Source organism: Camelus bactrianus, chromosome 7, assembly GCF_048773025.1.
Source record: "Camelus bactrianus isolate YW-2024 breed Bactrian camel chromosome 7, ASM4877302v1, whole genome shotgun sequence".
Taxonomy (NCBI): Eukaryota; Metazoa; Chordata; class Mammalia; order Artiodactyla; family Camelidae; genus Camelus; species Camelus bactrianus.
In genome coordinates, this window is record NC_133545.1 from 69908953 (window position 1) to 69926056 (window position 17104).

At 37.0% G+C, this 17104-nt stretch overlaps 1 protein-coding gene across 4 annotated transcripts in view; it reads left to right on the forward strand.

Annotated features, from left to right (window-relative positions):
* Positions 1-17104, forward strand: part of PCLO (piccolo presynaptic cytomatrix protein) — a 310832-nt gene that overhangs the window by 253419 nt on the left and 40309 nt on the right. For 3 of the 4 annotated variants that reach the window (XM_074367559.1, XM_074367560.1, XM_074367562.1), the window contains 5 exons: positions 5830-5923; positions 6856-6927; positions 8474-8654; positions 10247-10441; positions 11736-11810. In XM_074367559.1, the coding sequence (XP_074223660.1) occupies positions 5830-5923; positions 6856-6927; positions 8474-8654; positions 10247-10441; positions 11736-11810 (617 nt within the window). The remainder of the gene's footprint in view (positions 1-5829; positions 5924-6855; positions 6928-8473; positions 8655-10246; positions 10442-11735; positions 11811-17104) is intronic. The other variant, XM_074367561.1, reaches the window with a different exon arrangement.

Here is a 17104-nt window from a genome sequence, read left to right on the forward strand (position 1 = left end):
ACTGTTGATGTGAGGAGGAGTTGTACTGATGAGGTACTGGCAGTGTGAGTTAGGCTAGGCTGAGGCCGCCAAGGAGTGAAGTTCTTAAGAACTTGGGCTTGAATTTCAGCCTTGTCACTTAGATCGTGAGGTTTCTCTAAAGCTGTTTCCTCTTCTGCTACGTGAGGATAATAATAATAGCCTCCCGTGCAGGGTTTCTGCGAAACAACGGGGACTCCACCAAAAATAAGCATGATGTCTGGCAAGTAATAAGCTCTCAATAAATGGCACTTGCTGTTACTGCTAGAAATGTGTATAATAGACTTCATGTAGCCAGTGGCTGGCTACCTCCACAAAAAAGAGATACGGAATGCCCGGGCTACTAAATTACACCAAATTATGTAGCAACATTATATGGAAAATCAACTTTCTTTTCCTCAGTAATAAATAAAATACATCCTTCATTCTTAAAACTAAATAAATAAATAAATGTCCTGTTCACTAATAAGAATTTCACTGGTCCAGTTTTCTTGTCTCCTTTCATTTCCCCTTCCCACCTTTTGATCGAGATACTCAAAGCTCTGACAGCCCACATGTCAGCCAAGATGAGGTGGAAGGGAGACAAGGAAATGGCCTGGAAAGTCCATGAACTCCAAGTTTGTCCCTGGATAATTAAGAAATGGAAATGAGCACATCTGAAGGATCTCATTCTGACTTACTCTCATTATACTCTTGGACAACGTGCAGATATTTTTTTTTCCCCACTAATTAGATTTCACTATGATTGAAGCTGCCTTTAGCCATCTTGGTATCTGGAAGCCCAAATCCTGGCTGGACTTTCTCCAAATGCCCTTGTTATCCTATCAAACTATTTCCTCTGGAAAGAATGTAAAACAGGTACAGGTGTTGTATGTATTTACAATTTGAAGACCAAAACTTACTCTATTTCAATAGATGTTAAAGGGAAAAAACAAGTATAATCATGTTTTAAAAATCCATCCGATAAACATTTGCACAGATGGCTCCAGTCACTGCTAGGTTCTGGGGTTAGAAATGACAACACAGCCTTAGTCTCCGACCTCAGGGAGCACAGAAGATAATGAAGTGACAAGCCATACATGCAGTACTGCACACTGAGAAACTGAGCTTGTAAAGTGGGGTGTGCTGTGTGCTTCTTTCTAAATTAAGGGAAACATCCTCAGAGGAGTAGTTTTGAAAAAATAAATATATATAGAGAGAGAGAGCACTCATTATATATTTTTTCAATAAAAAATATGGTCTTTTCCAATAAAGACAAACCAAACAAAAGAAATGAAGATCTTTAATATTTTAGATCATTCTGTGAAATTTAAATACAAAGAAGCCATCACATTCTATCTTCTTTCTCAATCTTTTTTAATTAAAGAGAAACTCAGAGAATTGTTCTTTTTCTGGTTGAGAATAGAATGAGTTGTAAGTATCTTTTTCTGCCAGCCTTAAAATCGTATGTACTTATGAGAAAATGACTGTCCAATAATAAAAAAAAAAAAAAAAGAAATTAGTCAAAACTTGAAGGAAATAAAAGTTTAGATTTTTGGTAAACCTCATGTCCCTTCTTGATTAATTGGCTTTTTTGTTTTCCCCTACTTAAAAAATTCTCTGATTATTAGATATGGCTTAATTGCCCTAAAATAATATCACTGCTGTAGTCTTCCCATGGTGGATTGTAGTGTGTTTACCAGACAAGGAAAAGAAGGAAACTGAGCTCTGTTTGTTTCTCAACCTGAATTTCTGCTCAAATTCAAAAATCCCGCTGCTTACTTGGCCATCTTCAACTTGTAAAGCCACAGATTTTGATGTGGCAGTGAAAACTGTGGAGTTTTCAGTTCTGTAAAGTGGGAACCCCTCCCGCTGGGATCGTGCCCAAGATGGTCAGTACATGCATGATAGCTACAAAACAAGGGTTACTGAAAGAATAGCTTGGTGTGGCCATCACTTCATGTCAGAAAATTCAGTTGTGAAAAGATTGCAGAGGATTTCACTGGCATTTCCATAGGTCAACCAGGGCTGGTGGGGGCAGGGTCAGGAGTAAGATGTGTTTACTTTCGTTAACCCTAAAGGCAAGAGAGACAAAGATTGAATCTTGAGAGAGTTGGAGAATCAAACTTATTAGTAACATTAAGATACTCTAGTAAAGTGACCGTTTAAAGTTTTCCCAACTAATTTGGTTTATATCTGAGTGTCTCCGGGCAAAAGTAATTATTTATAATAAGTATCCTTAGTTGTTCCTCAACACTGTCTTAGGATGTACCATTCAGTATTTACCTAAGCAACTCTACAGTTGTCCTAATTTTTTTGATGATGTGTGTATATATATATATACACACAGTGTAAATAATTTATATTATATATCTTGAATTGAGGCATACAACTTTAGATTGTAGAGAAGACAAACTAGACACTTGAGCTAACGAAGCCTGTAATTAATTGATAGATTTGTCACATTTTACGATGTACCTAATCAGCTGAGTTCATGTCACACATGTTTAAGAGCAAGGAGTCAGTTTCCCTGAATTTGAAACCCAGTTCTATGAATTAATAACTATGCAACCTTGCCAACATGCCTAAATTCCTCTGAGCTTCAGGTTTTGTCAACTATAAAATAGAATAACAAATAATACCTGTCTCATAGAGTTGCTGTGAGGATTAAATATTTAACATGTGAAAAGCACTTAGAACTCTGCCTAGGAAAAAGTAATCATTTAATAAATGTTAGCTGGTATTTTTTTTTTAATGTGCTTACTTTACAAAGTGCTTCCCATGCAAGACTCGAGATATATAATGGAATGTCAATACAACTAAGAGTTTTGTATTTGTACATTTTGATAGAGCATAATTCCTGGTTCAGAGTTGGCATTCAGTAATTTTGCTAAGTATGTATGAAAAAATAACTAAAATATGCATGTGAAAATTATAACAAATGTCAATATTTATAAATTAAGGAAAAATGGTGACTGACACATCCTTCTGAAGACATTTCAATAGTTCAGGCTATTTAATGTATAGATATATCTAGAGTTTTAGTAAAAGTACATGAGTTTGTGTTTGACATTAATTTCCATCTTCAATCTTATTTTAAAATGTTTATGCATTGAATTTTTCAGAATTTGAAAAAAATAATTTTACCACTGTTATCTGTATTATGAATCTGTCCCTAGTATGTTTTTTGCCCATGATCTCACCACCTTGATAACTAAGTCAAAAACAAATAGAAACTTTCAAACTCATAATTACAATGTCTTTTTTTCTTAGTATACCTACTATAGGAATAGCCATGAATTCTAAATTAGCAACCAAAGTTTGCTATTAACGTAAAAGCAGTCACATTCATTCTTCTTTTATTGTCACTAATAAAAAATCAAAAGCATAAAAATATAAAGTGACATAATTTGCCAAAATAGTTTTGAATTTTTGTTAATAAAATATTTCAAACTTACTGAAAATTTTAGAACATACTGTGTAACAAATACTCATGTTCTTGCTGTGCAATTTTATCAACTCTTAACATGTTGCTATATTGGCTTCAGATTTTTTTTAATAAAAAATATATTACAGGTACCCTGAAGCCCTCTGAAACCATTCCCCTGTCCACCTGAGATAACCAATAAATAGAGTTTCACATCTAGAATTCCCACGCTGTCTTATGACATTAATATGTTTGTCATACATAGATACATGTAGGCATAAATAAATTACAGTATTATTTCGTGTGATTTTAACTTTATATCATAATAACTTACTGTAGTTTTACTTCTGCAAATTATTTGCTTCAAGATTTTTTTTTATTGAAGTCTTGTCAGTTTACAATGTTGTGTCAGTTTCTGGCGTACAGCATAATGTTTCAGTCTTACACATACATACATATATTCCTTTCCAAGATTTTTTGATATTTATTTTGATATATGAAGGTATGTTTCACTCATTTTAACTACTGCTTACATTTCATTGAGTGAATATATTATATCTATTTCTTATTAACATACTACTAGGAACAATGTTGCAGTGAATGTTCTTGAACAAATTCCTTATGTACATGTGGAGAATCTCTCTAGAGCTGAAGTAGCATAAGTGGAAGTGGAATTTTCTGGGTGCTTGTTAGACATAGACAGATTTTACTGTATTTAGTAGACTATGTAGAAGTGTATACTTTCTGTCCACAGTCTATGAAAGTTCCTGTTTCTTTGAATCAGTGCCTATACATTTCCCCAGAATTATTCACACCTTATCCTGAATGACAAAATTGTCAAATCCTGCTCTTATTTGTGCACATTCGAGTAGGTTGGTTAGAAATGAGAACAGTGCTGCTTCATTTCTTAAAGTGGATTCAGTTCACAGTGGCTGAAATGTGAGGTCTTAGGAGACCCAAGCTCAGTGGTTCTCAATCTTGGGAACACATTAGATTTACCCAGGTCATTAAAAATTCTGATGCCCAAACCTCACCCCAGACCTATTAAATAAGCCTCTCCTTGGGGGTGAAGGGCAGGGAGATGTGGGAGCTGTGCTGCTGTCCCACCTCCCACCCTTGAACTCAGATCCCAAAGTGGTCCTAACATGCAATCAATGTTGGAAATTACTGTCCTTGTATATGACTGATAAGAAAGATAATAAAGCCAGAAGGAGAAGGAAAATAGTTGTCTGTAGATCCATCTGTAAAAGTGAGTGGTGAACTGGAGCTTGATTCTCAATAGTTTCACCTGGAATGAGTAAGTAGGTCAGTGTCGGGGGAACAGTAGGTACTGCAGGACTTGGCCGTGCTTGAGACCCAGGAACGGAGCAAGAGTTAGTGTGCCCATAGCGGGGAATAAAACCACAGATCCAGGATCAGAATCCACTTCCTTAAGGGAAAGGCAAATTTTGAAGTCCAAGCTCATGGAAAGACCCCAGACAAGTAGGTTGGTTTTCCAAGCAGAAAATTCAGAAAAAGCCAGTGATGGTTAGAGAAAGTCCTTGTCTGTGTGAACACCACTGGCTAGTAGTAGATAACAATAATTCCAACCCCACCAGCTGGTTGGTGCCAGCTAGAGATGTTTTGTCAGACTTAATTAGAATAAGAATCATTATTTTGAAAATAATTTATGCTTTAATATGTAGGATATAAGCTTGTAACTTGTAGTCAGGGAGGGGATGGAAAAGTCAAGGATAAATTCAAATGCCCCAAGTTGTAAGGAAAGAGGGAAAGTTTTGATTTTTGGTTCATCATTTTTAATATAAGCTATTGACATAAACCAATAATTTATATATAATTAAGACTGTATCATAACTAGATTAACTAAGAGTGTCAGAATATACTATAAATGTAAGGTAACAAATGTTCGTGGAATCTCAGCTATAGCAACAGCCATTTTTCATCCCTTTCCTTAGTCAATATAGTTATTACAATTTTTACAAAAAAGTGAAGGACTATTTGCCTTTGCTGGCATGATTAGTTACAGAACTACTGGAAGGTTAAACACGAAATTATTATTTATGAGACAAGAAGATATTGGCATTACTATATAGTTCATGTAATTATCTCACACATTCAGGAGAGAGTAAGTTTTCTAAAATTGTATTGTGGTTAAAACACCGAAAAGCTTGTCTTTGAAAAAAAAATACCTTAGGGCAAGTAAAACTAAAGGCATCCAAGATATTTTTAAATTGTCATCGTGCATTCAACTTAAAATAAGTTTTAAGACATGAGGATGATGAGATGATTTTACACAATGATTCAAAACAAAGTATCTTTACAAGTCTGCGTGCCCTTCATGTTGACCATGAAGTCATCAGTTAAGGTGAATAATCAAGGTAACTCTTTCTTTTCTTCTAATTCAGTGCTGAGTACAAGAGAAGGACTAAATATGTTCAGAAAAGTCTTAATCCTGAGTGGAATCAAACAGTTATTTATAAAAGTATCTCCACGGAACAGGTATGCAATGATTGTTTTCTATGTGACAGATTTAGGACAGTGATGACAATATTATTGGAAGATTGTGATCCATGTCCATTTTGCCATACAAACAAAAAAAAAATTAAGTCTTTGCAAGAAAGGTAGCCAGTAAAAGGAACTGGGTGTAGTTCAAAGATATGGTAAAAGGAAATGTGCACATTTTGACAAAATGTCTAAAAAATAAACCAAGTAAATAAATGAAATAAAACTAGTGGAACATTTTCCATAGATTATTTCAAAATTAATTGTTTCAATAGACTGGACTATGTTCATCATACCCTGAGGGAAAGTATTTTCAAACTGGCTATACTGTGACTTTCATAAACAATACAAAGAAAAAAGATTCAAATGCACTGGAAGGGGTTATCCCGCCAGGCAACCTTTTAGGAATCCTCTCTTCTCTAAATTGAGGCTTCCTACGAATCCAGTATTGTGCAACCAAATTATACAGAAGAAAGCATGGCGATGACTGGCCTAAAAGATTATCACCACGAGTAAGTGACTCCAGGCAAAACTGCATCCTTGGGTTTCTGAAAATCTTCATGTCATAACTTTGCATGAATAACAGAAAATAACTGATAGTTTATAAGCTTGAATTCAGAGAGAAAAGAATACAAATAGAAAGAAGAGATCCTTAAAAACAATTTACAAATGAACCGTCTTTCAAAATGAGGTTTCTCATTTGCCCTCTGGAAGAGTTCTGGTTTGACTATGAAGTTGAAGCTGAATATCAATTGTATTCTGGGTTCTTGGATTTAAAATAAGTTAAATTCACCTGCTGAAATAAAACGATGCTACTGATGTTTTTTGGCCATTTACTGAAACAGAAAAACTATAATCCAAATATTTTATCTAAATAACCTAGACATTTTTGCAAGCAATGGTTAATGACATTTTGATTTGAACTCTAGCTCAAGAAGAAAACACTGGAGGTGACAGTCTGGGATTATGACAGATACTCTTCCAATGACTTTCTTGGTGAGGTGAGCCTATGATTTCATTTTCTTTATTTGCTTCATTGCAAACCACCAATTAAAGCTCGATGCAAAGCATATTTCTTAAGTTTATAAGATAACTATTTCTGGATAAAATCCTTTTGGATTGACTCTTTGAATAGATGAACAGCAACTCAAGAAGTAGTTCTCACTTTACCACTTGAGGTACTTTATAGTTATTTAGCAGAATGAAATATTAATTGTTTTGATAAAAAGTTATATAATCATGTCCTGAATCCAAATTATTATGTTAAAAGTTACAGGTAAATTTATTATAAAATAAGCTATATTTTTTCAAGTACATTTTCAAATTTCCTCACTGCATGTATGAATGATGTGATGTGACGTTTTAGATTCTCATTTCATCTAAGTATCCCACAAAATATCCCCAAATATTTTAAGAAGCAAAACTAGAAACAAGGGAAAACAGTAAGAACATTTTTTATAAACTCATAAGGAATGTAATCTAATTAGGGAATCAGGCAGGATGCTCAGATCCTGTGATTTTTTTCCTTCATCTATCATATTCCAAAAATACATATTTCATTTAGTGATCTTTGCTTAGAACAGAAACTGTTAATTAATGTTAAAAAAAAAAAAAAGTAAATCCTCTCCGAAAATATATAACATCTAGAAAATATGATCTCCTTTTGATGGAGACAATAGGAAACAGCTGTGTAGTCTAGGTGACATGAGGCCTTACTTGGTTCCTACACTTGGTACCTCTTTACCATCAAAACTAGATCATTTGAGCTTCACTTGCAGGCTCCGTGTGGTACAGCCACTCGAACTAACCTTGGTCTTAGACAGGACTACTCCACGATGCGCTGTTGTATCTGACTTCATGTCCTGTTTCTTTGAAAAAGCTGACTTATTGAAGTCCTTACAATTTCTTGTTTATGTGAACCTCAAGCATATATCCACTGAGCTGTATTTCATTTTTTTATACTGATCAAAGATGTCAACTACCGTAAAATGCATCATTATTTTGTACCACTAAGAAAGAGAAAATGCTACCAACTAAACTATGACACAGTGCTTTCTTGCCGTGAATTGTTGGTCGTATCCCTGTTTCAAATGTGAACTAAAGTATGTTTTAAAATAAAGAGAATAAGTTAGTAATTTCAAATTAGCTGTTTCCTTTTTCATTTTGTCCCGTTTGTAACTAAAATCATCTTTTAAAAAATGCTAGCCAAGTTTAGCAGTAGAATATGTCCATTCAGCAAAAGAAAGCTTTATTTCATAAAACAAACTCTAAACTTTTTGTATCATCTCCAACTAATTAATTAATAGTCAAAGATATTATAAAGTTCATTTTAACCAAATGTTTATAAAGCATCTAGTATGCACAAGATGTTGTTCCCAATATCATGACTGAAGAAAAATGAGGAAGACAGCCTTACCATCCTGAAGCTTATACTGTATCCTTTGACTTAACGTCCCTGTGTAAATTTCAGATCACAGAGAAAAGTTCTGAATGAATTATAGCTTAGTCCATAAATTTCATTGACTCACTGTACTTTTTTTTTTTCAGGTATTGATTGATTTATCTAGCACATCTCACCTCGATAACACTCCTAGGTGGTATCCTCTCAAAGAACAGACTGAAAGCATTGATCATGGCAAGTCCCATTCCAGTCAAAGCAGCCAGCAGTCCCCGAAGCCATCTGTCATCAAAAGCAGGAGCCATGGTATCTTCCCTGACCCATCCAAGGGTAGGAGATATTTCACGTAGAAAAAGCTTGTGTCTGTTTGCTCACCCAGTATCTTCTTGAGTATGAATGCCTGTGTATTTAATACCTTTTGAAAGGTTGGATTCTGTTAGGAAATACTGAATATGGTATCATGCAAGGAATAATGGGTATGGAATCAGGAGGAGTGGGCTTCAGTCTCAGATCAGCCCATAATTAGGTTGATGACTGTGATCTTCACCTCTCTGGCTCTATTTTTCAGTCTATAAAGTGGAGGAAGTTGGGTTATATGAGCTATTGGGTCTTTTTCAGTTCTCAAAATCCATGATATTACGATTTTATAAAATGCATTGGGTATTTCATATTTCGTAAAGAAAACATAAGTCTTCAGAAATTCATTGACTAGACATAATCATCATTACCACATATGCATATTTCTTCTAATGTTTAAATCCCTATTTTTCACTGATATATTCTTACTCATAAATTATGTATGTAATATATGGACAGTTTTGTGTTCTGCTTTTTATTTATATCAAAAACATCCTCCTCCTGTCATCAACACAGTTGGTATGCTGAAATTTAAACCTTTCCTAAATGTTGGATTCAAACTAATTCTAATTTTTTTTAACTATTATTTTTTAAATTGCGATATCATTCATTGTGTTTGGCAAGATGCACCCCATTTCCATGGAAATAAGCTTTTCCTTTGGGAGATTCATTAACCAGTTACCCTACAATCTTCCTCATAAACCGAGTTACTGCCTCCACAAGATAACTATGTAGTATCTTTCCAGGATATGCTAAACTATTCACAAGTATTAAATATAAATTTTTATATTGGGCCTGAGCATCACTTCCTGTTCACCTCTTTTCGGGAAGTACATCAGATTAGAAGTGGTTCTTTGCAGTTTGGATCGGAAACGCAAGTCTTCTAGGAGATGGACAACTGAGGTCGTGTCCAGGAGGCCACTGAGTTGATAGGATAAACTGCTGACTACAATAAGTGCTCTAGATTAGTTATGAGTTTTACAGATCATTTATGGATTCCCCTGAGCCAGATCAACTCTACCCTGATTTACATTCTGGAACATCCTTGGTATAAAAACCTCTGTCTCTATGACTACTATAGTAAATGTGTGATCTACATATACATTCTCTAAAATCACCTGAGATGATGATAATGCAGTCTCCACTTGCATATATCCTAATGACTCATACCCCTTCCTCCAGGAATTCACTCCATTTTTAATTAAAACTCCTCCGCGGCAGTGTCCACCTCCTGTTTCTTGCCTGGTCCGTACTAGAATTAGCAGAGTTGCCTGGTGAAACTGTAAGTTGATACATTCATTTACATGCGGATACTCCAAGTGTATTCCTCTTCTCAGACATCTCTTCTCAAGATTATCATCTTCTTGCCTTTCCTCCCCAAAATTGTCTCCCAAATGTTTCACCACATTGCTGTATGGCGGGCAGTTGCATCAAGGAGCCAAAAAAGAAACCGAATTAACATCGAATTAACATAAATCTAAGACAGTTTCAAATTATGTGAGACCAAGCTTGACAGGAGGAATGCCGGAGCAACTTTAACTCGTGTTTTACCCTTTTGTAACCAGACATGCAGGTTCCCACCATTGAGAAATCCCATAGTAGCCCCGGTAGCTCGAAATCCTCATCTGAAGGTCATCTCCGCTCTCATGGACCATCTCGCAGTCAAAGCAAAACCAGCGTCACTCAGACCCACCTGGAAGACGCGGGGGCTGCCATAGCCGCTGCCGAAGCCGCCGTGCAACAGCTCCGCCTTCAACCAAGTAAAAGACGCAAATAAATTCCTCAGCATGGCAGCTTAGTGTTCATCTGTTGCCTTTCTTTCCCGCTGTCCTTCTCCGTTTGCTTTGTTTTGGGCATACCCTGCTCACTCTGTTCCCTGTCCTTTTGTCTGTGTAAGAACACTATCAATACATACATATGCTCTTTCTCATGTAGATTTTTTTTTTTTCCAATTCACATAGACCAAAATGAAACTGGCTGTTTCTCCTTTGTCTCCACTCTCCATCCAACCTGGCTCATAGTATTTGGTAGCTGTGTCTGTGATGTTTGCAGGCAAAGCCATGTTGTGTGTCCTCTTTATGTGTACTTAAAAATCCTTTCGAATCCGGGAATGATAAGCACAAGTCGCTGCCGATTTTCCAGGCATTACACTGAAAAAACAAAAAAAGAAAAGCACACACATAAGCATTTAGAGAAGATTAGCAATGAGAGTCTCGCCTCTAGAAACGCTGAAGAATTTTAGGCAGAAGAGTAATGTGACCAACAGTCAAGTTCTAGAACCTAAGGGAAATGGAAAAGCCGTTTCCAGCTTAAAAACTTTAATGAATTATGCATCTGAAATGATGTAGCTTTCCATGTGAGAAACTATCTAGTCTTCTGAAGAAAAAAAAAAATTAGTGAAGAAAATCATGCTGCTTATAGTCACAAAAAAGTATGTAGTCTTAATTAATATATGTCTACGCATAGGCAATGAGGCAGTGTAACCTCATCAAGGAGCATAGGTGGGTCCATTCTGTTGGATCACACTTTGTATAGGATACCAGAGAATTTATAGGGTTATTTTTTTCTAACCACTGGAAATCCTTTGAAAGTCAAGACACCAGTTAAAGTGTACCAATTCACCCATCTTAACTGCTGTAATTTCAATGGATGGCATTATATAAAAACTTAGTAAGTACAGAGACTTTAAAAATGAAGGTGCCAAGAAGAATTAGTCAAACAACGGAGACAGATTCATCTTCTCCCCATCTCCCAAAGTCGTCATTTCCAAAGAAACAGCCAGTTTTAAGCCCCTTTAGTGCTGTGCATGCAGTGTCATTTTGGCATTTGAAAACACAAGTTATTTCCGTAGAGCAAAAGAGCACTTCTGTTTGCATGACTAACATTCAAGCTGGTTCCATCTGAGGATACATACTCTGGGTTTCCATTTCACCCACACTGCCACAGCAGCACATAAAAGCGGTCAGTCTAATCATGCCAGGAAGCAGCACAGACACAGCATAGCAGGAGTCCTCCCCATTCAAAGAACTCAGTCTGATAATCTGCCTCCACCAGCCAATGGCAACCAAGACCAAAGCCAGCTAGCCCTCAGGAAGGTGATGTCTGATGGACCAGTCAAGCCAGAAGGAGGTGAGCAGAAAGGCGCTATTCAAAACACACAGCAAGAACATCCCCCAAATTTAAAGCCCTCATCTTTTAATTTTTAGCAATTGTCTGATGCAATGTGTTTATCCACTTTTTAATGTGCTTTTGTGGGCATGGCATTTCAGGACTTCATCATCATCGTGTTAAGTCCCAAGATCGGTCCCATAATATATTGACTACAGTGATTTGTATTTTTCTATGCACTGGGAATCTTTTGACTTTTGTTGGGAAATAGATTAACAGTATTCATATTGCAGAATGGAATGCATGCTACTAACCTAATCTGTTCAAGCATGACTATCAATATGTTGCATTGTGATAAAAGTTTAAACTGCTCACAATTCGAGTTAGCATACCAGTTGGAATGTAGATCAGTTTTGTCAAATATTATTTCAAGTGTAACTTTTTAAAAATTCAGTGGATTTTGGAACTTCTTAGAGGAAAGTAAAGGGGAAAAAAATTGTTAATGCACTTGTTCACCTTTACATGGTGAAAGTTCTCTCTTGATCCTACAAACAGTCCTTTTCCACTCATGTTTCCGTAGTTGTCAAGTGTATCAGATGTGTTGGGCATGTGAATATCCAAGTGCCTGTGTAATAAATAAAGTATCTTTATTTCATTCATAAACTGCTGGGTTCTGAGCCATTGTTATATAATGCAGCTTAAAATGATTGTGTCAGTTTTTGCTTTCTCATTTGATCCCTTGCAATAGAGAATATATAGTTACTGTTCCATTACTAGTGAGAGCTGTAATGATAGAACGTTTGGTTGCAGGACAAAGTTTCATGTCTGAAACATCATAAGGTAGATGGGAAATTATCACCAAATGAAAGCGCCAGAGCTTACAGAAATGTGGGAAGAAATAATGGGGTTGGGCTACTCTAGGCAATGCTTCCACTGTTTCTTTCTCCTGCGTCTGATCTACTTCGCGATCTCAGGTTCCTGGATAGAGGAAGACAAATCCTCTGAGCTTGGCTCTGGGCATGCATCTAGACTTGATTCCATAGCTGTGTTCAGAAAGGAAAGCAAGTTAATATCTGTCCCTAACCTGACCCCAACATTTGTGATGTTTTCCCCAAGAAAGAGGGTCACTCACTGCCAGTGACAGGGATCAAACCAGGGTGATTATAAAAGTATCTTCATTTCAATTTCAGAAACCTATACCAAAGAAAGATTAAAAAACTAAAGATAGCAGTGTTTGCCCCTGTAAGTCCCTTCCAGTCCTGAAACACTTGACTTTATGATTCTGTTCTTTCCACAAGACTCAAAGTGAAGCCTCGTGCTTTCCCATTGCATTCCTCTTTCTTCTCAGAAAATGTAAAAATTTAATATGCTCTTGTCCCAACTAATCCGATATTTGGGAGCAATGCAAGATGTATGTGACAGTACAGAGTGCAAACCACTGTGATGTGTCTTGAATTCGTAGGCAATTAAGGAAACAATTAGCTTAAATATTAGGATAATTCTGATTATGCATTTACTCAGCCCAGTTTACAGACTATCAGCAAAGCACAATTTCCCTTTTCTAGTTAGCCCCAGGAGTACTTTCCAAGAGTACTTAAAATTCCGCCTCTCACCTTTTCTCCCATCAAATAAGTTCAGTTGATTTCTTAATGTTACTCATTTTCTTACTTCAAATATTCTATAATTATAAGTGTCACAGTATTCAAATGCTTCCCTATTTCACTCTACTTTTAATTTTCATGATTTAAGTATTACTCTATGCTATTTTGTCTGAATTTTTTCTCGATGTGGGTCTTAAAATTTGCAGCGAAACGTTTTCAGTTCCCTTTCTTTGAATGACGCTCGAATGGATATTCTCATCCGTTTAGAATAGTTCTTCACATTGTGCAAAATGTCCGTGACCCATTTTCTCATTCGATCACACCCAGTGAATGAAGGATTGGTTGCAGATATTCTTATTTCTGTTTTGAGTGAGCCGTCGGAGTCAGAGGGCCAGCACGGCTGATGAGGAACACACAGCTAGAAGTCAGAATTGCACTATAACCCATGTCTTCTTCCTGAGTCTAAGCCTTTGCCTTTTAAGTACCTTGGCTCCTTTGAAATCAAACTCTCCTGGTTTCACTGAAAACAATTGTCATTTGCTTCTTTGCTATTTACATGCGGGTCCTTATTAATGATGAGAGGTTGCTGGAAATGATGGCAAAATGCAACTTATGCTCACTTTACCTACTTGATCCTCTTTTCCGAAGGCTGATAATTAAGCTGCCACAAGCCAAGGAAGTAAAACCCCAGTCGCTGCACAAGCCCAGTGCGGCAGCCTGCGGGCTCTGCCGAGGAGCTGTGTGTGCGTCTGTAGTCATTTCTCTCAAGAGTGACGAAATTGTCCCTAAAGAGCTTTTCATATTTTTCCTGTGTGAGCCTCTCAGCAGATTTCTGCTTGAAGTAGCATAAAATATGGGTCAAGCAAGAATTACGGAGTGAGCCAGAGGAAACTTTTTGTCTCCCTCCGGGGTTTAGTTGCATGCTAGGAAACCTGAGGGGAAGGATTAGACAGATTGTGCCAGACCATCCTGATACCTAAACAACCCTCTGTTGGTATTTAGAAATCCCCGGAAATGCTTTTTTTCCAGGCCAGTTGGTTTAGTTGAATACAGGCCCGGCCATTGGAGACGGTAAAACCAACCAGGGAAGAGAGTTTTAAAAATAGGTTGTTTTTAAAAAAAACCATACCAAAGCTAAAACAAATTGAAGTCTTTTTTAAACCTTAAAAATTAATTTAGTTGATTGAAGATATTCCATTTTAAGTGCATTTTGAAATTGCTGAGCTATTTTTGTTATATGCTAAGATTTTAGGTGAGTTTTAAGTTTAGAAACACGAATGCAGGATGGGAAGAAATATCCCTCCACCCCAGGCAATAGGATAGGAGCTGCAGGGACAGCTTTGGAGAGGTGAGCTGGGACGGTGAACCACTGGCTGAGTTGTGTGCAGGAACTATGACTGAGGGTGCCTTGTTTTTGGCTGGAACTGTAGGGAAAGCCTGAAGCTACTTCCACAGTTGGAATTCCATGTAATTCCACAGCTGCTGGAAACTCCAGTTTCAATAAGGCTCCTTTGCGGCCCCTGTCAAAGAAGAGTTTCCTATGCATCTTCCCATGGTGAACTCTCACTCAGCCGTCTCTCTGTGGCAGCTGCTCTCTTGGGCAAGTGGCAGTGGGTGGCTGGGTTGGGAAGCAGGGTGGGCACTGGACGTGGAGAGAATTGTTGGTTCCAAAGGCAGCAGCTGGTCAGTGTCCTAATCTCTGCTGACTGGAAATAAATGGTCCGTTTCGGTCAGAAGGAATTTAGCGTTCTCTGTTTCTGAAAAGGAGAGGGTCCAAAAAGGAAGTAAAGGAGAAATCAGAAGAAATGAGTTCATTTGGAGGTGAAGTCATCTATAACATATGTAAGAAGTTAATAAAAACAGACTTTTACATTCCTCATTTCAGTGTGTTCGTTGTAAAGAAAACTTTACAAATGAGACTTTGGGATAGTTTAAAATAAAAAGAAAACAAACTAATGATGCGAAAATAGCGAATATCCAACAAAAGCCTAAGAGGATCAAATTGGATTTTTGTTTTCAAAGATTTATGCCTGTTTCTCTGGGGACAAGGGTTTTCTTTCTTTGCTGTCTGTGAAAATCAAAATATTCTGCTAAAGTTTTTTTTTTTTTAAGAGTTTCCATATTTTCTTAGAATGGTTTGAGTATGCATTTTCAGACGTTTCCGTAGTCATTTAACATTCATTGCCAGAAATCTCTCTGCTTCATAAGCAGAGTCACAGATCATAAATGTACAGCTCTGACCGCAGGACACTGTCTCTTGTTTCTGGACCTTCATTCTCAAAGGGGAGTTCACTGACCTACCGTCAACGGGGACTTTTGTTCTTTTTGAGTCTGCACTAAGCCATCCACGTAAGGCATTTCTGGTTCGTGCTGGGGACTTGTGTGTTCATTTCATCTGACCTGAATAGCAAGACTGGCTCTATCTACCTATCAGACTTGGCTTCAGTAGTGCTCTGCCTTAGTCACATGATGTAGCTATGGGCCTGTCTAATTGGGTGGGACGATTAATACATGACCTGATGGGGGAGGGGATAGCTCAAGTGGTAGAGTGCATGAGGTCCTGGGTTCAATCCCCAGGACCTTCTCTAAAAAATTAAATAAATAAACCTAATTACCTCCCTCCCTCCCCCCGCCAAAATAAAAAATTAAAAAACCATGATCCAGGAAGGGAAAGGCCTCATTTTTAACATGCCAGAATCCCTTAAGTGCTATGTAGGGCATGTCTATACTTTAACAAAGGTAAACTTCCTTTTTTAAATGTAAGTCATTTTACTTTGGGTTTGAGCAAATTTATTTTCAAAAAGTTGATTTATCAAATTCCCAGCAGAGAGCAGGTCCCTGAGGAAATGAGACAGGCAAGTAAATGCCGATGGAGGAAGGACACATGAGAAGGGACGTGGTGCAGGACCCAGGGCGGAGGGCACAGTCTGAGCTGGGGGCTGGGGAGTTGTCACCTGGGTGGAAGGGGCCACGGAACCAGGGGAAATGCTCCCCAAGGAGAGGGGGAGGGAAGCCAAAGGCACTGTCTGGCTACTTCCCAGTGTGGCCTAAGTCCAGATCTCTACCCATGAATTACTTGGTTTTTTCCCACTTCCACCCAAATGTATTATATTATGTAAAATCATGCTATTTCACCCATTCGCTGTTATGTAAGATAATCTTTGGGGGGAAAGGAGGATGAAGTGAAAGGAATCTTTATGTGTAATGAGCCAGACTCCGAAAAATAGCCTTTTTTAAATTTCATTACTTTGTTGAATGTATAAATACATGTTTTAATCATTGAGGTGCCAAAAAACACTTTTGGATTTTAAATGAAAACATATTATGTCAGAAATATATTGATTGGAGCATTGAGTTTTTTAGATGCAGAAATAGGAATAATGTAGATAGAATTTATAACCTCAATATGTTTTAAAATACTGAAAGATAAAATTTAACGATAATTTGAACAGAAACTAATCAAAATATTAATATTACACATCAAACAAGAACAGATAAATTTTTCAGAAAAAGATGCTTGATGAAAGTCAGGAGGATAGGTCCCTATTTTAAACATAAGAAAGACAATGGAATAAAATTTCTGCTCTGTTTATTCTTAAAAGAATTCAGAAGTAACGTCTACTTTTCCTCATTAAGACATTTCAAGCTCAAAACCACACCATTTTAAGTTCTCTAGGTCTTCCTTTATTTTTATCTGACTGTTTATGTCAAATG